The sequence below is a fragment of the Lepidochelys olivacea genome, assembly GCF_965140295.1.
Source record: "Lepidochelys olivacea isolate rLepOli2 genome assembly, chromosome: 7".
NCBI lineage: Eukaryota > Metazoa > Chordata > Testudines > Cheloniidae > Lepidochelys > Lepidochelys olivacea.
In genome coordinates, this window is record NC_140417.1 from 105020918 (window position 1) to 105046842 (window position 25925).

General features: G+C 41.7%; 1 protein-coding gene across 3 annotated transcripts in view; it reads left to right on the top strand.

Moving 5' to 3' along the window:
- Window positions 1-25559, top strand: part of FAM53B (family with sequence similarity 53 member B) — a 125433-nt gene extending 99874 nt beyond the window's left edge. For all 3 annotated transcript variants that reach the window (XM_084634142.1, XM_084634141.1, XM_084634143.1), the window contains exon 5: window positions 22145-25559. In XM_084634142.1, coding sequence (XP_084490268.1) covers window positions 22145-22507 — 363 coding nt within the window. In that variant the 3' untranslated portion in view covers window positions 22508-25559. The remainder of the gene's footprint in view (window positions 1-22144) is intronic.
- The last annotated feature ends 366 nt before the right edge of the window (window positions 25560-25925 follow it).

Below are 25925 nucleotides of genomic sequence, written 5' to 3' on the forward strand. Positions count from 1 at the left end.
AGTAGCCCAGGGATTTGTTGCTGTCACGCAGTTGTTACAGGAGCCACAGTAGACAGCTGCAATCCACAGGGCCCTGGGCTGGAACCCGGAGTAGAGGGTGGGCTCAGGTTCCCCCTATCCCTCCATCCCCCCAAACTTCCCAACTCCTGGTCAGACACAGGAGGAGTTGACCTGGACTGTGGGTTCACAAAAATGGCCAAACTGAGGGCTGCCATGAATCTCCGAGGTGAGCAAATCCTCCAATAAGCACAAGACCCACCAAGGTAGAGGAGGAACTTTGTCACGACTACTACATGAATATTAATGATAGAGTTGGTTGAAAATGTTCCAGTGGAACAGTTTTCCACTGGAAAATGCTGATTTGACAAAATTGAAAATTTTGTGGAAGTGTATCAGTTTTGTTGCATTTTTTTAATGAGAAATTAACAAAATGTTTTATTTCTACTTTATCATTTTTATTTATATTATATTGTCATAATATAATATAAAAGTCAAAACATTTAAACTTTAAAGTTATTCTACTCTATTCTAAATTATAGCAAAATATCATTAATATAAAAGGAGAAACAATAACACTGAAATATTTTCAGAATATTGTGTTTCAAGAAAAATACGGAGATTTCAACTTTTCAGCATGATCTGGAAGGAGATCCTCTTTGATTAAATAGAACCAAAATGTACCAGTGCTTTCCACCATGTATTCCTTGAGACAATCTATTCTGCAGAAGGGATCTACTTTTCTTCATGAATGGTACCAGTTAATTGCTCCCATTCTGAGTTAAGGGAACAACTACTGAAGAGTGAAGCCTGGCTTCCTGGGGTTCAGAGGATAACTGGAGGGAATATGGAAAAAACTGCCAGTTCCAAGATGTATGCAAATATATTTTTGCAGCTACTCTGGCTCCAGGAGCTTTAACTGAGCCAGCAGCTTGTTAATTTTGGACATGCAGGACATTTCCAGAGTGCAATTTTCAGTTTTATATATATTGTACAGAAGGAAAAAAAAAAAGCACATTACTCAATGAGCCTGCTGTCTACGACGCTTGAACAATATCACAGGAAACCTCTTCCCCTGGCCTGCTTTTGGTAGATATTAGAGAGCTGCCTGCTTGTCTATGTTCAGAGAAAGTGCCCTTACTCGTGCTGCAGGGCTTTTAAGACCAAATTGACTTTGCTTATTCTGGAGCGGATTCAGCAAACTTGTCACTGCTCATTTGTAGACCAATGCTCTGGGTGCATAGAGACATGAAACCCAGACTCAGTGGAATGGGCCAAATTCTGTGCTGATTTAACACTTTTAAAAAGCCCAAGTTAAGCCAGTGCATTGCACAGAACATCAGTCAGCACAGGGTTTGACCCAGTGTATTTGCTAAACCTGTGGAAGGTGATATTGACATGCCAGAGCATACTCAGACCAATTAGGTGTTTAACAATGAACGCTCCTCTTCCCCGTTATTAGAGCCATGTGCTATGGCTTCCGTGCCTATGCAGCCTCCAGAGCCTCCCTTTAAGTCAATGTGGCCTTGAGTAGAGAGAGCTCTGTGGGAAAGATAGTACAGTTCCAGGTGCAGTCCCCACAGGTAGCAGGCATCTAAATTGCTATTTGTCTCAAACTGGACAGCACTGTTGCTTTTACAACATTCATTCCGCCTTCAACCTCATCCTCTCCCCCTGGCCTGCCATGCATTCTTCCCACATATAGACAACAGGAGAGCTTGCTGCAGGTCCCAATTAGATAGCTTCCCCCATCCTTTTCAGAGCTGTGGGCAGTTCCAGGCACCGAGAGTCTCTACTGCTCTCCAATATATATGGGAGGCACAATCAGGCCCCAAATTGGTTTTGTAATCCATGCACCATTCAGTATCTGTGTTACAGAATAAAGGGAAGAATTGAGAGGAAGGATTGTCTTGTGGTTAAGGCACTGGAATGAGACTTAAGGGATCTGGGCTCTGTCCCAGACCTCATGTGTGACTTTAGGCAAGTCATTTAATCTCTCTTAGCTTCAGTTCCCCATCTGTAAAAGTGGTTAATAAACCAACCTTTTCCCTTTCTTTGTCAGTCTTGTCGTGGCATTTCATAGCACCTCCCATCTGAGGGCCTTGCAGAAGTAGTATTACTTTTCCTTCATGATAACTATTAAAAACACTTTACAAACTAAAGATGCTCATTAATTTGACTGTTGCTTTTTTCTTTATTATTTTCCATTAGAAGGGCACATATAGGAGCTGTGATTTTAATTAGCATATTTCAGTGATGAATGCTATGAAATACCAGGAGAGAAATGTCTGTCACAGACAAAGAGCAAACACTGAGCATAGACACAATGTAACCATGGGGATCAAGGAGAAAAGGAGCCACAAAAATTCTGGGAATTTTTTTTTTAAATGTGTAATACTTGTATGGTTTCACAGTGACCTAAATGAGCATATAGACTCCTCCAGCATGCACTGCAGTGGTCAGAGGATATAGCAGAAGGGGTTTTCTTTCGCAAGCATTGATGATTTCTCCCCAATTATTATTATTATTTGTGTTGCAGTAACAGCTAGAGGCCCAACCAAGATCTGGAGGCCCCTTGTGCTAGGCACAGAATATTGGGAAAGTCAGTCCCAGCCCCAAAGAGTTTACAGTCTAAGTAGATAAGCTAGACAGAGAGTGAAGGGGAAACCAAGACAGGAAGTGACTCATCTAATGTCCTACAACAGATCAGTGACAGAGCCAGGACTAGCACCCAAGTCTTCTGTCTCTTAATTCAGTATCCAAGTTGCTAGACCATACTGACTTTCCAAATCTCTGGCATTTCTTGTTTTAACTTTGTCATTTTAAGAATTGGCTAGTTGATGTCCATCTGGATTAACCTGATCTTTCTCTTACTGCACTCTTCATTCTCTACTATCATGAATATGCAGGCCTATTTTATTCCTTTTTAGTGGGGATGGAAGAGTTTTTAAAATGATCACTCCATGCTGACACACATTTCACAAGAGAGTCCTATTGATGGGTAACATAACACTTTCAGGATTTTTTTTCCCATTCATAAAAACCCACTAAATTCTTCATGGTAATGGGACAATTACAGAGCTGGAAAGAAGACGAAAGTAAAATTGCAAGCGAAATTAAATACAATCTGCAGATTCCAAGGTAGCTTTAAGGCTAAAGAGAGGCTCAAATGCTACAGCACTGGACTGAGACCTGAGGTTTCTTCCCAGCTCTGCCACTGGCCTGCTGGTGACCTCAAACAAGTCATTTCCCTGCTCTGTGCCTTAGTTTCCCCATGTATAAAATGAGGCTAATGATACCTTCTTTGTCAAGCGCTTTGATGAATGAAAAGCATTATAGAGAGTTAGGTATTATGAATAACTATCTAGTAGATAGGAATAATAATAATAATAATAATTAATAATAAAGTATCTAGTCTTTCGAATTCCCCAAGTCCTGCATAACCCAGATGCAGATCACTATGTGACTGGCCAATACAGGACTGCAAAGGAAGCCCATAGCTCAGAGAGCACAGTTCTGACCCCATCTGTGTGTGTCACTTCAGCCAGCAAGAATTTCCTGTGAGTTGAAATAATTCAAAAGGGGTAAACAGGCATTAGCTATTAATTATCGGAAAAAATATTGGATGAACAAGAACTTAATGACCGGACAATATCTGGGCCTGTTTCCCTAGGTATAATCCAGCTCAGACTCTAGGACAGACAGAGTATTCTATTTGTATTTCACATATTTTATAACTGCCCTGTGTTTTTTTCCTTGGATATTTCAGTCATATTTTTTTCTGACACTTCATTAATCACTGGAAGTTTGTTCTAGGAAAAAGTAATGTCAGTATAAAATCTGCATCCTTTCCTCCAGTATGAATGTTGATCTTGGAATTCTTTAGCCTTTTCCTCATTGCCCTAGTATATGATGGCAGTGGTAGCCAATTACTGTTGGTAGAAGTAAGACAGCCACATCTTTCAGCATCCTTTGGAGACAGACTCCAAAGCTCACAGTCACCGTGTAAATTAGAAATCCAGTGCAACCAGCAGTTAGAAAGATTATAGTCCTGCAGTGGGATTAGCGCACAGAATCAATGCATTGAGATATTTCATTTCAGCTCTGGGTTTAATGAGATGCTGCTATGATTAAAAAAAGAAAAAAATTCCCAATTGCTCTTTCTAATCACATTTTTGATAATTAAAACAGAATGCATTCAAGAATGTAACATACTTTTGACTATTCATGATGCCTATTTGTTTATTTCTTAGAGTTTGCACAGTGAAAACAGACTTGTTAGTTTAAATTTAGTCCAAGAATTGTATTATTATTGTTGTCTCTTTTACTTTATGTTTTATGTACACTATTGCAATTTAGCAGGGTTTGAGTTGCAACCCTGCATGCCTGCTTGCATCTCAGGTAAAAGCTCACTCAAAATACTCTTTGGCCTAGGAGACTGGAAAGCCTGGATTTGCCTCTTCTACCAACTCATGTTAATACTTCTCTGCAGTTCACAACCCTTGCTACTGAACAAGGTCTCAGTACCCTTTCCCTAGGAGGCAGGCAACTCTCTTTCCTACCAGTTTTTAAGCAAGGTATTGAGAGGCTGTACAAGGTCACAGTTGGTAGAAATGGGAATAGGACCCAGCTCTCTAAGGTGACATATGAAAGTCTCCATCCCTGTGCCATATTCAGTGCTATAGTGTGCCTTTGGCCCAGCCATTAGTAGTGTGTGGTGTATTAGCTGCACCATCCTACGAGTAGTCCCCTGAGGGATTGTGACTGAGAGAGGAGGTGCTGAAGTTGCACAGGGTCACATCTGGCAAAGGAGTAGTGGTCTGCATCTCTTCAAAGGGCACTACTTCCTTTTCTTCATGTGCCCAGCCCCAGCTAGCTCGACTTGCATGGGGTGGGGAGGAGCAATGGCTCTGCATACTATTCCCTTTCCCCTTCCACCTCCACCCTAACCACTTGCCTGTGGGTGGGGTGGGGGGAGGGAAGCAGTAGCTATGCAGCCCTTGTGCTCTGGAAACAAGATCCTGGCACATGTAACATGGCCATGCATTTGGGGGGGGGGTCTTACAACCTCATGTGCATACCAGGGTGTAAATTAGCCCTAATACATGGTGCAGGTGTGGATACTGTGTACTTTCATAGACTTGGCATGGCATAGACATAGTACTATAACATACAAGATGCTACACCCATGTAGAAAAACTCTATGTTAAACTGTAGTTATAGTTGAAGACTATTGTGTTATGTACAATGGGGCAGGCAGAGATAACAGATTGCTTAATAATAAAACCTTAACATAAAACTTAACTTAGTTTTCGTAAGTCATTTCCCGAGTTTTGTAAAAGAAAGCAATCTCAATCGATGTTCTGTCCTCTCTGGGACTTGGCATTAGCCCTGCCTGGTGCACAGCAGCCCTTCTTCTTTAAAAAACAACTATTTATTTATTTCGGAAGTTTTAACTGGTTTACAAATACTTGCCATGTAACTATCAGGGGCAAAACAATAGTCATTACAACAGTGAGTGTTTGTTTATACAGTCATATAATCATCAGACTCTGTTTAGCAGGGTGCTGCCATATTGCAGAGGGAGCAGCTTTACACTATCCATGACATGCTGTTTCTGATGATTTTATTAAATGAGTGAAATCTCTGCTTACACATATTTAACAAACCAGGCATTTCTAAACTCCTTCACCTTTTAAGGCCTGCACAGACTGAACCATCAGTATACTCTTCATTACGCAGCTAAACTATGCAACACAGCCTACACTAGTAAAAAAACCTCTGTGCAAATGCACTGTGTATCTCTACAAGGAGTTTTCAAAGAGCCATAACTCAGTGAAATCAATAAAAAATATCACCCAAATTCTCCAAATGTATTTCTCCTCAGTGAGAGCTATTTCCATGCCAAAATTCAGCTTTCTTCTCCCAGTCGTTTCCGATGGAGGTCTGTTCAAACAGAGTTGGTTATCATTCTCTTTATATTAAAACATTGTTGAAACATTTTGGCTCAAACTTTCAGAAGTGCACACACTCAAAGGGGGTTGGACTAGATGACCTCCTGAGATCCCTTCCAACCCTGATATTCTATGATTCTATGATATTACCTACAGGCTATGACCAAGTCTCAAATACAGTGGCCTAAAATGAAAGTTTGAGAAAATTATGGTTTGACTGAAAAGGGGGTTCGACTGGAAATTTATGGAACTTAAATATTACCAGTTGGGGTGCTGATCCTGCTATAATTAAGTTTAAAAAACCCCTAAATCTAATGTTTTGGTCTGAACCGCCTGCCTGCACCTCTTTCCCTTTAGTGCAAATGCTTGAGTAGCAGTTGCTGTGTTAAGGAAAAGGCTGATGGAGTTGTTCCATCACAGCAAGATTTCTCTGCAGTATGAGAAGGCGGAATACTTTCCACCCACAGGTCAGTTCTCAGTTTCCTTCTCATAGATAGTTATTTTCAGCCCTATGAAGAAACTGTAGCACCGTGTGTTAATAGGAGGTGCTGACAGTTTAGTAGGTAGGGTTGTTATTGTCGACAGTTTGTAGCATTACACCTTTAACAAGAAAATTGCAGCAATTACCTAACTGGGGGAAAAAGTGTTTGTGCAAAACCCATTCCAAGTGTTTTACCTTGGAGACTATAGTTCTGTTAATATTTATTCTAGCATATTTACTTGGGGATTTCTTATTTGAGGGAGACATTCTTAGAATTTCATTGGAGGAGAGAGTTTAAGTTTTACCTTTTATTGGGGCGGCAGAGAGTTTTATGAAGAAACATGTAAGGTGAATTTCCTTAGCTTTCGCAGTGGTTAAGTTGCCTGTGTTCCACGTTTATTCTTAATATATAACTGTCTGTTAGATACAAAAACAGTGGCTGGAGGAAATTGTAAGTACCTGGCCCAAAGCCCATTAACTCAATGGAAAGACTCCCATTGACTCCAGTCAGTTTTGCATCCAACCCTAAATTAGTGACTTGTCACAGAAGAGACATTGAATTGTAAAGTTGTCTTGGGATTGAGTGCTTGATTTGCACATCTTGGAAACTATTTCAAATGTAGTTAAAGGATTGACAGCTGCATCGGGAAGGTGCAGATAGAAGCCGAAAAATCTAGCCAGCCCCTATATGGTGTATGCAAGGTGGTCATGAAAGAGTTATTTTCCTAAGAATTCAGGCCAAACATTCAAGTTGGGTGCCTAAAGCATAGGCACCGAGAAAAGTCAGTCAGTGACCACTTAAGTCAGTAAGAGCTGCACATGTTCAGGTCACTTTTATATATGTTCCTCCAGCTATGTTTGGGTGCCTGAAATTTGGCTGCCTGAAATTTGATAATTTTGACCACAGGGCTCAGTTGTGTATTCCTTGCATGTTCAAAATTCCCACTGAATTTAATGGTCACAGCTACTCTATAATTACTGCTCTGCTAAAGCACCCAGCTGCAGACAAGAGCCCAGTCTTCTAAACCCTATAGTACATGAGGAACTTTATACAGATGGAGTAGTCCCATTGATACCAGTGGTACTGCTCAACGGCCTGATACAAAGCATGTTGAAGTCAATTGAAAGACTTCCACCAGGGTCAGTAGGCTTTGGGTGAGTTAGTGTTTGCAGAATCAATGTGTCCTGCCACATGTGTTAAGAAGCGTAAGAAGTCCTGATTCCTTGTTTAAGGGTATATCTGTTGGTTCCCTGGGAGGTCAGGAAGAGGTAATACATGCTAAAGAAGCAAAAATACAAACAATAACACATTTTTCTCCTTTATTAACCCCGGCTCCCAAATGCCTTGTTCATCTGTTATAAGCATTTTACAATCATGCATACAGGTGGTATCACTCCTATCTGAAACCAAGTGAAAACAAACACCAAGAGCTAATTTCTATTATCAGTTACATAGGGTCAGCTCCCACTGAAGTCAGTATAGACTTATCCTTGAAAATGACAGCAGAATTTGACTGCGGGAAAACCATTTAATAATTCACACAAAAGGAACAACAAAATGAATCAACTGACTGAAGGAAAAAGTAGATTCTATAATAGAGCTACTGTACTTTAAATAGAAAACATTATGTTAGAAGAACATTCCCAGCCTTGTTTAAACAGACTGAATCAGAAAAGGGCAGAGATAAGGCCAGCACAACTTGCCCTGGCATGTCTAGGCCTGTTTGGGTACTGCAGAACATGTATAACTGTGTGCATTCTAAACAAGCAATGTTCTCCAAGCTGTGTAATACTGATTAACCAAAGGTTGGATTAAAGATGCAGGGATGGAGGTTAGGGAATATAAGGAATGCCCTGAAGTGCAAACAGCTCCATGGAATCCTGATCCATAAAACTTAGATTAATTAAAACCTAGATGAAAAATGCCAGTGCAAATACAAACAGGCCAGCTAGATAATTAAGTATGCCCTGTGATGCTCAGATAAACACTGCACGTTGTTATTCCTCCTCAGATATGTGGATCATATTGCTGTGTATTTGGAGTTTTTTAGACATATTGCTGAGAGTGCTTCTGAGATCATCTCTCTTGCTTGAATTGTTCTGTGCTTCCAGCTTCCCACAAAGGAGGCCCCTGGATGGGGGCACAAGAGTATACAGCAAAAGGCAGAATAGAGATCAAATAGGCACCCATGAACCTGAGCAATCCCTGTGTAGGGCATAGATACTCACAGGCAAGTTGACAAGATCAGAATAGGCCTTGAAACCAAATAAAGTATCGTTTCCCTTTAGAATATGTTGGGCTCATTGGTCGCTGCACTGTGCCTAGTTTCACAAGACTGGACCGGCACAGAGTAAAGTGCAAGTCAAACAAGAGGTGAGCTGTAGCTCATGAAAGCTTATGCTCAAATAAGTTTGTTAGTCTCTAAGGTGCCACAAGTACTCCTTTTCTTTTTGCGAATACAGACTAACATGGCTGCTACTCTGAAACCTGTCAAACAAAAGTGTGTGTGCTTTATTTAGCATTTACAGCAGTCATACAAGAGGTCTTGGATAGTGCTAAAGGACCTGCCCTGAGGGTGGTCTGGTTTGCAAGAACTGAGGTTGGCGGCCTGTAGCTCCCTCAGTTTGGTCTTGCAGCTTTGCGTTTTTATGGCTTTTCCCCTGCAGTTTGACCTTTTGGAGATGTCAGCAGCTCCTTAGCTCTAAAGATGCTAGAAGAAGAAGAGGAGAGATGTAGAAGTTTTGCTTTTTTAGGCTTTTCTTACATATATTTAATTTTTATGGCAATGTTGTTTCTTTAGCATCTCCTTACTTCCCTCCCATATATGTAGATTTATCAGCACTCTCTCTTTGGGCACCTAAGATTTCATATTTTTGGAAGGGATAACAGGATAAACTGAATGGCTCATGAGATTAGAAATGGACTATAGAGCCATTCACTGGTTCAGATTCAGCTTACTTATTGGTGACTGAAAGTTATTACTGCCTGATGGCAGTCCAGTGGGGAATATGAACCCAATTTAGTGAAAACAATGGTCCAAATTACCCACTATTAATTATCTTACTGAAGCACCCAGTTGCAGACTGGATGTGCAGTGATGAATTCAGTCTTGTTCAAAGTGGATGAGTTTCTACATTACAAAATCTGCCAGCACACTATGTGCTATATGTCAACTTCGTTAACAGTCACAGAAGCAGCGAAGGGCTGAGTGGGAGTGGAGAATGAACTACTACTGGTGAGATATTGTGGGGAAGCTTGTACTGCTTATGTTGATGTTGTTTCTGTCTGGCAGATATAAATAGAGGACTTTTTGCCAGTCCAGCACTTTTCACAAGCACTAAATTCACCCAGTAAATGAACAAAAAAAAATCCAGATGAATGTAGAACAGATGGTGCAGTGAATATAGCATCTGATTCACATCTGCTCACCAGGCAGCTGAGACATCCAACAGCAGGTGAAAATGTGGGCTTCATCATCACAAGAATATTGCAGATCCTTGCTCAAAAAGCTTTTTCCATGTTACCATATACAATAACCTCACTAGTGTGTTAAAGATTCCTATCAAAGTACAGTTATTCCATTACAGACCCAAAATGTGTATGAAAAAGCACTTTTCTTCTAGAGTAACACATGAGAATGAGTGAGTGAAGCTTTTGTTGTATATATTTTACATAATCTATAGCTATAGATATATAACTGAGTTTGGAGAGTTTAAAATCATGGTAGAAGAGGTCCTATTTGTTTGATTGCACTGTTCATGTGTACACACACAGGTCTAATTCTGAACCATCTGCCCCTCCTTTGAAGTTTGATGTTCTCTGTCTGAGGAAAGTCCCTTTAATCAGATTTGGAAGTAGAGGTCATAGCCTTCTCAAAACAAATGAGGTGTTTTTCAAGGTGTTTTCCCCCATTTCTGTAGGAGTATCCAAGAGCTGCACTAAAAACAGTAGAGCCCATGGGCTGCTCTAACTTATGCCCGGAGACCGCCTTGCACTTAGCAGCCCCTCAATCAGTGGAGTGCAATGTTGTGCTTGATGCTATTCCCTGATATGCACTGTGTGAACCTGATGCAAAGCCCATTAAAATCAGTGGAATTCTTTCCACACACTTCAATAGGCTTTTGGATCAGGCCTTAAATTCCTTGGCAGTAACTGAAGATGTGGTCCAATATGACCCTGCATATCATGGCTAATTCAACTCAAGGCTTCTATCTGAGAAAATATTTATGAATCAGTTTTTTTGGGGGGTTTCCCCACATTTAACCATCTCTGGTCCTTACACAAGCACATTTCATTGGCAGATTTGCATGTGCGAGGTGTACAAAACTGAGCTCTACAGTGTACAGTACAAGTGCGTATCTGCAGCTGGGTGACTTGAAAGAATGTTGTGCTTGCGGAGGGTACATTTTCTTTTGTTACAAGGAAAATTCTATTCATGCCAAAAGACGAGAAAGGGAGGTTTCTGACTGAGTCTACAATGTAGGCAAGACAAACAAAATGTTTGTTTTGAAATTGTGCAAGAGTGAAAAGGTCCTTTGAAGACAATGTGGGATACATCATTAATCCTAGAATGCAGAGGAGATCATCTCCTTCAGGCACGAAGAACTTAATTTGCAACACTGTTCACAAACTTAATACCCCTCATCTGTTACCGGGTAACTAGAGTATCACAGATCCCGCCAAAGTTTATGACATTAAGATTAGCAAGGCTTCTGTTCCTGTTAAAACGGACAGCTGCAACAACCTCAGAATGCCAGCCAAATGAATTGTCATAGGGCCATCTTTTCCTCTCTTTACCCTCAGACCAGTGCAATGAGGATTAGTAACACAGAGGATTTCACAGAAACTCAGTGCCTGGGAAAACTTGCTTTCTAAATTGAGTGCTGGCAAATCAACTTTATAAACAGTGTCTCATTTATAAAACTGCATGTAGCTCTGAAATAGCAATGTTCTTCCTTCATTAGGCATGGCAACAAAATATACAGCAACCCAAGAGCATATGAGCTTTTCATCAGCTTACACGTGATCCTTCTATTTAATGGTTTTATGTCAGAGGTCGAATTGCAGCAGATGCAGATCTAATTTTGGATGTTATAGGACAATGAGAAAATGACTCTCTACAGATACAGGCTCAGATCCTGAAAAGTACTTAGGCCCCTAATTCCCACTGAAATCAAGAGGTGTCTCAGGGGGACTTCCAAATCCCACTCCCAATACTTCCCCTTCCATTCACCATTACATGGACCACATCTTTAAGATTGTGTGGACACCTCTCTCCCATTCATGATAATACAACATCCCTGGAGCAACTGCAGCATTCGTTTACATGGAAAATTAATAGCAGAAACCTATTAGATTTATTTTATCAGGTCTTTTAATACGAGTTGACAGGTGCAGGAGAATTAGCACCCTGGGCAACATTTTCAGAAGTGTTTAAGTGACTTAAGAGTAGAGCTGAGTGAAATTTTTTTGTCAAACTTTTTTTTGGTTGGGGGCGGGGTAAATAATGCAGATTCAACATCGTCACACTGTTTTGCAAATTCATATCAGTTATGTGTTGTAAAAAATAAATGTTGAAAAAGCCAGAATGTTTGTTTTACCATTTTGGAAATGAAACATTCCAGTTTTTCAGCGCACAATGGCTTTGTTTCAAAATTTCCTTCACGTTTATTGAAAACAACTTTAAAATGTTAAATGCTCAAACCCCCAAAACAATTTTTTCCCAACTTTTCAATTTACTAAAAAGTTTTTAAAAATTGTTTTCGGTTCAACCTGAAACTAAATTTTTCCCCAATTTTTTCAAAATTGCTAATGAATTGAAAAATCCACTTAGGCTAAGTCAATTTTTAAAAAAGTCCTTGGCATTTAGGAGTCTAAGTCTTATTGGCTTTCAAGGAAACTTAGGCTTCTAAGTACCTAAGTCACTTTTGAAAAATAGGGCTTAGACTGTGAAGTCACTTAGATGCTTAGAAATTTATACTCCCTGTGGCTGACCAGCGGAGCTCCAATCCAAGGGGCTAGGTCAGTGGGTTAGGTAAGGCAGTAAGGCAAGGTCAGGCCACACAGCAGGGCAGGATCAGGTGAGATAGGAGGATGGCAAGGTAAAGTTACACAAGGTAGCGAGGCAATGCAGTCGAGGCAGCAACCAATAGGCAATGGCCTGTTGCTCAGGCCAGCTGCTTCTTCTTGTTGGGATCTTTATAGAGGCCAGGTATCCAATGAGAATGCTGTCTGTCCAGCCAATCAGGGGCTAGGGGCATGGCTGTTGTGAGGTCACAGGCCTTGAGCTCTCCAACTGTTGGTCAGGAGCAGTGATGTAGTGTACTATCTTGTCACAGAGCTGGCGTCCACTATCAGGGTCTTGCCACCAGACCACAAGCAAGAACTCCACCAGTGGTCACGCACCACATTTTGAGAACCTCTTACTGAAATCATGCTACATCAGAATATTGAAACGACCTCTTTGGCACTGGGAATCTCATATGTGTTTTACATAGACCCAGGATGAGAATATTCCTGTCAACAAATGATATATGAAAGCCGTTGCAAGGGAAATAGGATATGGATAACTCATTGCAAAAGCACTATGCTCAGCATGCTAGTATACTTCAGCTCTCCTGCAGCTTCCTAGGGATGAACAGAAAAGTCTGCATTTTGAGACAGGAGAACGCACATCACAAACCAGTTAGAATGCCAGGCCTTTCACATGTACCATCTACCACTTCATAAAGGATAGTCCTTGGGGCAGCGATTCTTTGCTGTGTGCCTTGTGCAACACAAAGGCCTTTATATGGACTAATACCTAGTCTTTTATATGGACTAGTGCCTTTTGATTCTTTGAGGGTTTTATTTTAAAGAAAAGAGCTATTTCCATTTGAAATGCAGCCGCTGAACTCATGCACTAGCTGTTATTTTTCACAAACAGGCTTCCAAAGAAATTCACTCATATGGCTCAATACGCTGCAGTAACCAAGCACCAGGAGTGATAAAGATGCTGTTAGATCAGTTCATTGTTTTCTGCCCCCCTCTAAGAAAAGACTGTTCCTGGCTGAATGTCTGTGCCTTCCCTCCCCCCACCCCATAAAAAAAAAAGACAAAACAAAATAAAAACACAACATTTCTTATTTCATTTGTCTAGTTGACACTTGCCTCCAGGCAAGTTCAGACCTGATGTAAGCTGGTGTGGTGAGGGGGGTTACCGAACCTAAGGGAGTGAAGGCGCAGTACGGTGGGGCATGCTCCAAGTGGAGGATCTGCTCAGAAAAAGACTCTGACAGTCAAGCAGGGAGGGAGGATGAACGAGAGACAGTTTGAAGGGAGGAACCTAGTTTGCAGCTTCTGAGGACAAAGCAGTCCACAGGAGAGGGTCTGGTAAGGCCCAACTGGGATTGTAGGGGCCTGCTCCTTTTCCCTCCTACACACACTGCTGATGGAGCATAACTGGACTAGGAAGAGAGCTGGAATGATTGAGCTTCTGGGACTGATTGGGTACTCCAACTGGGCAGGAAAGTAGGCTGTGACCACACGTCAAAGAGAAGAGAATGTGGGGAGGTAGGAAGAGGCTGGTCAGGTGCACCAGGAAGAGGTGACAAGACATTCCACCCTTTTCCCCACTGGGTCCTAGGCCAGGACCCAGTGCAGAGGGAAGGCCTGGGTTTCTTTATCTTTCTCAATCTGTCCAGGAGAGCTTTGGAGTACTGGGGAATTGATTGGCTACAGTCTGCCTGCTGGCCCCAGAGTGAAACCTGCTATGGGGTTGAAGGACTGTCAAGCCATGGCCTGGCCACTAGGCATGCTGGCCTCCAAGTGAAACCTGCTCCAAGGTGCAATTCCATTTAACTTACTGGGGCTACTCTGGCTTTATAGCAGTGTAAATGAGATCAGACTCTGGCTCTGCGTCCCTTGAGTTGGAGTTGCAGGGACTCCTAGTGGAAGACTCAATCACAACAATTTATTATATAGAACTGTGCCTTTGCTTGCAATGTCTTATTTTTCTGATGATGCTTCATTTAACATAATGCTCAAGGATGGAGATTAAAGCATTTCAGGAGATGATCAATTTGTATAAATTTAGTGCCGGTGCCTTGGGTTTCTGTGTTTTGAAAAGATAATTGAAGTGTAAAGTAGCTGAGACACTGACACCAGATTACTCAATAGATATTTGGAGTCTGACTCTACTCTCATTGAGATGAGGCTTACACTGGTGTAAATTACCTCGATTGCGTTACTCCTGATGTGAGAGGCGCGCCAGAGACAAATCCCAAAACAAATCTGTGTAGAGTACTGGAGAATGCCAGCCATCAGCTTTACTTGGGAAGTTGGGTTTTTTTTTTAAATGAAAATTTCTAATACAAAGCCACAGAATTCTTTGTTTGTATAAGCAAGTGAGGCTCCAATGAAGTAATTCTGTGTTACCCCAGTAGTGAATTTAGCCCATAGTCTTTAAGAGAATACAAATGCACATATAAACACAGTATGGAGACAGCACTGTTTTCCCCTTTTTATCTCTGCTATCACTAGCTAATATATACATACAAACCTAGTAATGGCCAGTATGAAAAACCAAGCTACTTCATCATTTAAACTCAGGGATCTCATGACCTGCCACCCTATTGCATTCCAAATATGCTACAGGTTATGCCATATGCAATTCCCATGTAGAGAAATGAGAGTTTGTGGGGATGAGAGAGTTTGAATCTAATCGGTTGTTTGTTTGTATTGCATTTATCTGCTTCAGTTTCTAGTTCTTTCAGAAGTGAGTGTCAGATGATCGTCTTCATTCAGAACAGATACTTTCTTCTGTAGGCACATTTATTAGATTCATATTCTAAACAGCTAAACCTGAACATTGGTAGCTACATAGCAGGCTACTTGGCCCATGAAAACCCCCCACATGTTTTTGCTGAAAAGGTCTACACAGCTGGTTTTCATCAGAGCCTTCCTCCTTTGGGAATCATGTGTTTCTGTGATGCAAAAGCAAGAGATAGGCATATGGAAAGGAGAGAGAATAAGTCACAGGAGATAATAATTTACACAAAGAGAGAGCATGTGCAGCCTTTGCCCTGTGGTTTTACATAACTTTCACTCAAAACGGGATGCTAAAACGTTTGTATTGGCTGTGGTAGCCCTTTGGTTATAGAGTAACTGAGGTAAGTCGCAACAAACTGTTGCGTCAGAGTAGCTGAAGTAGCTGTCGCTTCTAACATACACTTTTATTGCTGCATTAAGTCGTATTGTAGATCCCTATAAAAACGTAGATTTTGTTACCCATTTCCTTACATGGATGTACAGCAGGGGAAAATTATTAGCTCTCAATACTCATCATAACATCTAGGGAAGTTTTTTTTTTTCCCTCATGGTCCAGAATAGGATTAGGAAACACTGAGGTAGTGACAGTTCCTCAAAAGGCTGTCCCAGGTATTACATGAAGATCCAGTGCATGCTGGGACAGGAAGCTTGTGGAGTGAGAGTCAGTTCTTTGAAGACAATGAGACAGGTTGGATGTGTTGCATATGGCTCCTGGGGAGGGGGGGGGAGTCACATGACTGTGCTGCCAAAATTTAATGAGCTCCTGCTGTTTTGGTCTGAGAGCAACATTTGCTTAAAATCAAGTCTGAGCTAAATGGTGTTTCTAGCCAGAGTACTTCATGTTTTGCTGGATGCGGGGGGAATAGGGCCTCAGTAGCAAATTGAAGGGTAGTTTCCCCCCTCTCTCCCCCAGAAACACAGCAGCTGGTACAGCCTGGTGCATTTTAAAGCAATAAAAGGGGAAAGATGTTTCTCAGCATTATTTTTATGAGTCATGGATATCAGGCATTCTGGGAGGGAAGTATAGCAGTATGGTCCCATGGGCTCCTGCAGAGACATTCACATCACTTCCACTCACTCTTTTAAATCACTGCGTCTAGTACTACTCAGATACTGTGAGCACACCACATTGCCAGAATGTGTCATTAAAAAAACTAGATGCGGCAACGTAAAATGGCTGTGTGGTCTTCAGTGTCCTCTTTCGGAAAGTTTGTTTATGGCATGGTTAACATAAAGTCTTGACTCCTCTCTATGCATGCAATGAGTTTATTACACCATGTATTGCACAGGAAACAGCCCATCTATTACATTCACACATGTATGCAAGGGGGTCATCTAAGCCAATCAGTACCGCTTAGACCAGTGGTGGGCAACCTGTGGGCCGCACATGGCCCGTCAGGGTAATCTGCTGGCCGGCCACCATACTGTTTGTTTACATCCGCCCGCAGATCCCAGTGGCTGCAGTTCACCGTTCCCGGACAGTGGGAGCTGCAGGAAGCAGCGCAGGCCTGACCACCGCTTCCCGCAGCTCCCATTGGCCGGGAACAGCAAACTGCAGCCAATTGGAGCTGCGGGTGGCTGTGCAAATGTAAACAAATGGTCTGGCGGGCCACCAGCGGATTACCCTGATGGGCCCATGTGTCACAGGTTGCCCACCACTGGCTTAGATCACAAGAACATAAAAATGGCCATAGTGAATTAGACCAACAGTCTATGTAGCCCAGTATTCTGTCTTCTGACAGAGGCCAATGCCAGGTGCTTCAGAGGGACTGAACAGAACAGGGCAATTGTGGAGTGATCCATTCCCTGTTGTCGAGTCCTAGCTTCAGGCAGTCAGAGGTTTAGGGACACCAGATCATGGGGTTGCATCCCTGACAACGTTGGCTAATCCTCCATGGTTTTATCTAATTCTTTTTTGAACCCAGTTATAGTTTGAGCCTTCACAACATCCCTTGGCATTGAGTTCCACTGGTTGACTGTGCATTGGATGAAGAAGCACTTCCTTGTGTTAGTTTTAAACTTACTGCCTATTAATTTCACTGGGTGACTCCTGGTTCTTGTGTTATGTGAAGGGGTAAATAACACTTCCCTATTGACTTTCTCCATGCCATTCATGATTTTGTAGACCTCTATCATATCCCCCGCCCCAGTCGTCTCGTTTCTAAGATGGACAGTCCACAGCCTTTTTAATCTAGCCTCATATGGAAGCTGTTCTTTACCTTTAATCTTCTTTCTTGCCACTCTATGCTTTTTCCAATTCTAATATATCTATTTTTGAGATGGGGGTGATCAGACCTGGATGCACTATTCAAGATGTGGGTATACTGTGGACTTATATAATGGCATTATGATATTTTCATGTTATCTATCTCTTTCTTAATGGTTCCTAACATTCTATTAGCTTTTTTGACTGCCACTGTACATTGAGAAGCTGTTTTCAGAGAACTATCCACAGTGATTGCAAGATTTCTTTCTTGAGTGGTAACAGATAATTTATACCCCATCATTTTGTATGTACAGTTGGGATTATGTTTTCCAAGAGGCATTTCTTTGCACTTATTAACCTTGAATGTCAGCTGTCAGTTTGTTGCCAAGTCCTCCAAGTTTACTGAGATCCTTTTGTAACTCTTTGCAGTGAGCTTTGGATTTAAAAAAGCTATGTTGACTCTTCCCCAACATACTGTGTTCAGCTGTGTGTTTGATAATTCTATTCTTTTACTATAGTTTCAACCAGTTTGCCTTGTACTGAAGTTAGGCTTACCGGCCTGTAAGTGCCAGGATCACCTCTGGAGCCTTTTTTAAATATCGGAGTTACATTAGCTATCCTCCAGTCATTTGGTACTGAGGCTGATTTAAGTGATAGGTTACATACCACAGTTAGTAGTTCTGCAATTTCGAATTTGAGTTCCTTCAGACCTGTTGGGTGAATACCCTGTGGGCCAAGACTATAACAGGGTCCAAAAAAGAACTAGATTCATTCATGGGATAGGTTTCAGAGTAGCAGCCGTGTTAGTCTGTATTCGCAAAACGAAAAGGAGTACTTGTGGCACCTTAGAGACTAACAAATTTTTTTGAGCATAAGCTTTCGTGAGCTACAGCTCACTTCTGAAAGCTTATGCTCAAATAAATTTGTTAGTCTCTAAGGTGCCACAAGTACTCCTTTTCTTTATTCATGGGATAGGTTCATCAATGGCTATTAGCCAGAATGGGCAGGGATCGTGTCTCTGGTGTCCCTGTTTGCCAGTAGCTGGGAATGGGCGACGGGATGGATCGCTTGATGATTACCTGTTCTGTTCATCCCCTCTGGGGCTCCTGGCATTGGCCACTGTCGGAAGACAGGATACCGGGCTAGATGGACCTTTGGTCTGACCCAATATGGCCATTCTTATGTTCTTATGTCCTGGAAATTTATTACTGTTTAATTTATTAATTTGTTCCAAAACCTCCTCTACTAACACCTCAATCTGGGACAATTCCTCAGATTTGTCACCTAAAAAGAATGGCTCAGGTGTGGGAGTCTTCCTCACATCCTTTGTAGTGAAGACTGACACAAAGAATTCATTTAGCTTCTCTGCAATGGCCTTGTCTTCCTAGAGCTGGGGTGCCTGAACAATTTGTAGAGTGGGGGTGCTGAGAGCCATTGAACCAAACTGTAAACCCTGTATATGATAGAAACCACTGCTGTACCCCCAGGTCCACTACCTATATACTTGAGTGCCCCTTTAGTACCTTGACAGGTTTCAGAGTAACAGCCGTGTTAATCTGTCTTTGCAAAAAGAAAAGGAGTACTTGTGGCACCTTAGAGACTAACCAATTTATTTGAGCATGAGCTTTCGTGAGCTACAGCTCACTTCATCGGATGCATACCGTGGAAACTGTATGCATCCGATGAAGTGAGCTGTAGCTCACGAAAGCTCATGCTCAAATAAATTGGTTAGTCTCTAAGGTGCCACAAGTACTCCTTTTCTTTTAGTACCTTGATCATCCACCCTGCTATTAAAGCCTGCCTGTGAGATATGCTGAATCAGTGCATTTCCCAGGGCAATTGATCCATTTGTCCGTGGGCAGCCCTTCCCACTTTTTAAATCAAACTCAGGAAGTGTAACTGAAAACAGACAAGACTAGCTATGAACTGTGCTCTTTTGAAATGCCATATAGGTTTTGCAGTCCACAGTGGTGCACCATCATTACCAGTGAACCCAAACTGTACATCTGGAGGTGACTCAGAAATGTGATTGGATATTCTTGTGTCAAGTTCATGCTGAGTATTATCATCTGACCAGCAGTGTGGTTTGTGGCATAATCCTAATATAATGGGGATTTTTCACACCAGCATTCCAAAATACACTGAGCAGATTAGCAGCACCCGTTTGCAGTATAACATTGGTCTGTTCTGAAAGCTAATTATAACCCTAGCCTTGAATTAAAACAATCTTGTTCTACAGGAGGATACAGCAACATGAACTAAACATGTTAACCACCCTTATCTGACTATAGCTCTGATACAGCACTCAGATATTACAGTGCTGGGTGTATAGCAATATGTGGATTAGACAGGATATGGCCAGACCAGATTTCTGTGAAATGAGTTAATGCTTACATGATAGCATCACATGGTTGGCGTTCGTTTTGGGAGAAGTGTACACAAACCATTGGATATCCATGCATTGCTTTAACTGGCACTGTAGATGCCAAGGATTTTTAGATTCATGGGGCACAGATGGGATTACTAGAAACTAATGATTAATAGTAGGCTACCTTTCAGTGTAAGTAGGTGCAAGGACATTTTGTCAGTTTGAGGGGAGTGACATTATTTCCTGTAATATTTTCAGTGATCACTTGACTTCTTAAAGTTATCTTTGTGCTTTCTTAAAGTCCTTGTTTAACTCAAAAGGGATATGCTTTCATTTCTTATCAGCTGATGTTAGATTTCCACAGGTCTTTGTTTTTGTGAGACTTCTATCCCTTTCCCTAGGTTTTGCAACTTTGCATTGCCTCTGTCCATTTGTCTTTCTGGTCTCACCCTCTTCAGTTGTTTTTGCCTCTTTTCACAAACCACTGGAAAATTCAGAACAGGGATTTCCTGTTCTACTGCAAATTGCACTGGTCCCTGGATATTCCTTGTTGCAGTACGTGCTTTGCTTACATAGTGAACATCAGGAGAGTAGCAATTTATTTTAATAAAGATAAGTGATTAGAATTTTGTTTGTTTCTTTTAAAAAGTGTCACTACAAATATGTATGCATGTGCAGTCAGCAGTATCTCCAGGGACGAGAACTGTCATGTCATACATACCATAGCTTAACGTGAGCAATTCTAAATGCCAGCAAAGATCTCATCATTGTCAGTGTTTTGAAACCATTTTGATCGGACAGTATGTGAGCTAAATAAAGAGTATCAAGAAACTACAACCAACCACAAAGCCTGTTTCATACAGAGCTGAGCGATACAGAGATCATCTTGTGTTCCCCTTAATAAATGGGCATGGTACTGAGATGCAGTGCTTATCACTGTGGCATAACCACAAAGGCCCCAATTCAGAAAAGCACTTAAGCACATGCATAAGTCCTATAGACATCAATGGGTCTTAAACACATGCTTAAAATTAGGGTCCTAATCCATATAAAATGGAGCCAGTTCTCCATTTCCTACTACAGAGGTGCAGCCTACAGAGGCTACAAGATTAAAGGCTTTCCTGAATCTGGCCATAGATTTAAACAATTTGTAACGAGAAGCACGTATTTAGGAGCAATACTGCAAGCGCTCCTATGAAAGGGAGAAGTCTCCTTGCTCAGTAGCTGTGATCCTTTTATGCATGATATTTCAGTAATATCAGCTTGTCCAAAATGTCCCATCAAATGGCAGTAAATGGCTTTTAAAAAAATTAATTCATTTAGTTGCAACTGAATGGATCTGTGCTGATTGAGTTCTCAGATCTCAAGGTCCTAAAGCAGGCAGGCTGGGGTAATGTGTAATGTATCCAAAACTAAGTGGCTACATTTGCATCCAGCAGACATTACAGAAGGTGGAAGAAATGCAAGAACTACTGCAAAGGGAACTAACAGTAGGACTGGATTTCCAGCATGTAAATTGCTGCTGCTAAGAGTACCTAATTCTTACTGGCAGATTTTGGGAAAGTAACATATTAAGTCTTTGAGGGCTTGAGAGAGGCAGATTGTCTGCTAGATGGGTTTGCTGATGGGATTTTTCTTTTTCACAAAGGGTTTACTAAGTGTAATTATTATCTTTTGAGAGACTTGAACAGCATTCTCCGCAGTGGCTTCTGAAGACTCTAAGAGGAACATTTCAATTAATCATTTTGAATGCTGTTGGAGTTCATTTATAGATCTCTGAGGCCAGAAGGGAATTTTAGATCATCTAGTATGACTTCCTGGATAACACAAGCCTTAGAATTCCATGCACTTACTCCTGTATTCAGCCCAATAAGTTTGCCTAAAGCTTATCGTCCAGCAAGGCATCCTGTTTTGATTTGAAGACAAAAAGAGATGGAGCATCCACCACATCCTGTCGTGGCTTGGTCCAATATTAATTTCTCTCTGTTAAAAAATTGGGCGTTCTTTTTATTATAAATTTGATGGGCTTTATCTTACAGCCACTGGTTCTTGTTATGCCTTTCTCTGCTAGATTAAAGAGCCTTTTAGTACCTGGGGTATTTTCTCCCTGGGATAATCCTTAGAAAATGTCTGTGTCATGAAACTTCCATGGTGGGGTGGGGGGGAACACCGGTAAGTGTACAATAAGGACCATTTTTGCTCTGGCAGGGAGATGTCCTAAGGGAAGCAGTACATTTTCCCCTCTCTCTAAATTCAGCTGATTCTTTGACCTTGTTTGTGCAAACTGAATGCCATTGTTTCATCTGCCTGTTTTATGTTCCCTTTGCAGAATCGTCAAACCTTTAACAGCCTTAGCTGCCTTAGCACCACAGTAGACGACTGTGCTCCGCAGAATCAGTTCTGCCCTGGTGTCAACAGCCCCAAGTCATGGACAGCATCTCCGTCCTCCTCTGATGTCATGCCAGGCAGGACACCAGCCTGCACCCCTGTGCCAGAGCCGCACTCAAACGCAGAAGAATGTAGAGTTAGCAAAGACGACTCCTCTTGGGAAGAGTCAGATTATTGTGCCACGGAAGACGAGAGCAGTAGAAAAGAAGATGAAAGAGCTTCATGGAAGAGTAGTGGGACAGGGGGGCGGAATGTCTTTCCGCTAGATGGTGAATTAGACATTGAGCAAATAGAAAACAATTAAAGGATGTTGTTTGCATCAGGGTTTGGGGATGTGAATTAAGAACAGGGAGTAGTAGAATCTCCTAGGTTTAATCCTCGGGTTATACTGTATTTAGGCATAAAAGCAAATCAATGTTCTCGTCCTATCAGCAATAGGAGACAAAAGCAGCCTTGCCAAAATGTCATCAGGTATCCTGAGAAATTTTTTTTTTAAATCTTGAAATTCTACATAACTACTGTAGCCAGATATCAGCTAGTTTGGTTAAAATAGCCCATGAGGCTTTGGAAAGAAGCATTCTAGAGCTCTCCAAACTGCATTTCCCCCCCTCCATCATTAAGTCAACAGCTTTTAGTAAATTTGAAATTGCAGCTGTTGGAGTAACTGCAATTTCTTAGTGAATACTTGTGTTTAGATTTTTTTTTTAAGGACTGGAAAATAAAGTACTGGTTTTGATTCACAAACTAGGTACTGTCTAGTACAGAGAGCCAGACTGAGAGGGGCTATGTTATGCCTCACTGGGACCCTCATCAGCCTGGACTTCCTGGGTAGCAAGATATAAGGAATGTTTCATTTTAACTGATTCATACCCCCTCTTCTGATTCCATACTGCACCTTAGACACTAGGAGAGGAGAGATTGCAAGGGGGTGATGAATCCTTAGTTTAACATTTCATCCTGGAGATCATTATTCAGCTCAAGTTTGAGTTAGGGATCTTATAACTGAAACCTTGCAGTCCTTACTTAGGCAACACTCCTAAAGTCATAACCACAGAACTATCCCATATTGCCTTGTCATAAACCTTTTTAGTCCTGCAGTCATCAACAGAGCCATTAGAGGGAAATCACAAGCATAGTGCTTGACATTTGATCATGATCACAGCAAAGGATTTATATTTTCAGTTTCCTTAATTCAACGAAAGCAGAGGCTAGGGAACGCACAATAAAAACAAACCCCCCTGGGGCCAGATCATCAGCTGATGTAAGTTACCTTTGACATCAATGGAGTTATGCCTGTTTACACCAGCTGAGGGAGGATCTGGCCCATGTCTCAGTTTTTGGGAACTTCAGATCAGTGTTAGAGCTGTGCCGGGCATTAGCATAAAAGCAAATTCTGCTGTTTCCAAAAGAAATTGGTATTAGACTCAGCTGCTTTAGTGTTCTTCCTTTCAAGCCTCTCTTTTAGACCCAGTGGAAAAATAGTCCAGCTTTCTACTGGGCTTGTGAAAGCAAGGCTTTTAGAAGAGGCAACTCAGTGTTTGGCAGGTAACATGAGTTCTAATGGTGACTGTTCTGATCTCGCTCTCACACCAGTGTCAATCTGAGTACGTCCAGTGTAGTCAGTGGAGCAAAGCCAGTAGAAAACTGGTGTAAGTGAGATCAGAACTGGAGACTTAACAATAAAACAAAACAAACATCCCAACAGGCTCGGATTTTCTTAGATGTCCTTGTCTGGTGTGATAAGAGTACATTGATTAAAGCCTTTGTGCTTGTCGGGCACGTCTGGCAGGTAACATAGAGTGAAATTCTGACCCAGAGGCAAAACTCTCATTGACTTTCATTGGGGGGGGGGGCAGAATTTCACATTTAGTTTTGCTGAAGACAGAAGGTACTTACTTCATCACTGTGGGAGAGTCCAAGTGAGTCATCCTCCTCTTTTTGAAGAACTCTTGTGAAAGCCTGTCCAAGGTTTCATACACCAGAACCTTTTTGATTACTCCTCTGCTTCTACCTACATCTTGCCAGCCTTTTCTCCAGTACTTCTTACTTCAGGGATGTGATATTTTTTCTTTCTTTCTTTTAAGGGTTCATTAAAAAAAACAACACAAGTTTGTTTTAAATTTGGCATGGAACTCATAATGACTGTGAGGTGACCTACAGAACACTGCCAGCACAAAGCATCTGGTGCAGCATTCGCTCTGTCTAAACTGCTGGACAGCTTGATCTTACTGCGCTTGAGGATTTCCACAGCACTAGTGCTGTACAGGGCTTGTTGCCAATGGTCATCCATGTTGTTAGGGTAGATGCAATAGGTGTGATGAGAAATTGCTTTCTGGTCACTTAGGATGGGTTTTATCCTGTGATTTACCAAATCACAGAAATAAAACACAAACATTCAGAGAGGGTTTAAACCCTGTCCCACTAACAAATACAGATTTTCCGTGCTTTCGTTTGGCGTGTTTTACTGTGAAATGGTTTGATGTAAAATGCAGTATGATTATTTGACAAAGTAAGCTCTCAAGATGTTGAAAAGCCAGGTAGCAGCACTGAAAGCTTCCCCTTTCCCTGTCCCCATTTTTAGCAACGATAAAGTGGTGAACATTAAGTTTATACAATTTATCATACCTTTTACCTTGGTAAAATAAGCTGTTCACTTGCTAAAAGGTCTATGAGGAAACAATCTTTTCTTTTCTTTTTTACTTATAGGAGAACAATAGCCTAGCTATGAAATTTTAACCACATCTTCTTATGTGACTGCACTTTTTTTCTGCAGTGGTTCAAGATGTGTGTAGCATCTCGTATCACAGTGGAATCCATCCAGTTGTGTGGCTTTATAAAGTGTCCAGTCAAATTGCATAGAGTGTTTTGTTTGTGACAATGTTAATTTCAGCTCTCCCTCTAGATAGGGTGCTGGCACACAGTGGAAGCCAAACAAGTAATCATTTTGGGGGGGTGGGCGATGCTTTTATTTTTATTGTTCGGGAACTAACACAGCTGTGTGAAAACAATGTTTTGTTCAATGCATTAATCGAGAAAACACACCTTGTCTAAATTCTTTAGGCACATCATTTGGAAAGTGCAGTCAGAAGTTTGTATGCCCAAGTTGGGGGGTGCATAAAGGTGATCACGCACACATTGACCCTTGCATCCAGAAGTGCACCCTGGGACACATGCACTTCTGTGTGCACACTTTTTAAAAAGACACACTGACAAAATATCAGTTTCCTCAAAAGCAGACTAGCTATTCAGTGAAACCTCTAAAGCAGTGGGTCTCAACCAGGGGTCCCTGTACCCCTGGGGGTACACAGAGGTCTTCCAGGGGGTACCTCAACTCATCTAGATCAGTGTTTCACAACCTGGGGGGCATGGATGGGGGTGGGGGGGTTGCAAGTGCAGGGTGGGTATTAGGGGGTGGCAAGCAGGGCAATTGCCCGGGGTCCCACGTCACAGGGGACCCTAGAAAGCTAAATTACATGCTTTGGCAGCGCTCAGGCTTGAGTCCCAGGCAGCAGGGCTCAGGCATCAGACTCCTGAAAGGGGTACAGTAGTCTGGAAAGGTTGAGAACCACTGCTCTAAAGGAAAGGCAAGAATAAGATGCTTTGGGGTAGTGCCCTTCTCGTAAAGAACTGCTACTCAGTTCATTCCGGGATGGTCTCTTCTGCTGGAAGATTGCCTAATAAGGGTGGTTTCTTCACGGTATGAGAGAATACTTTGTTAATGC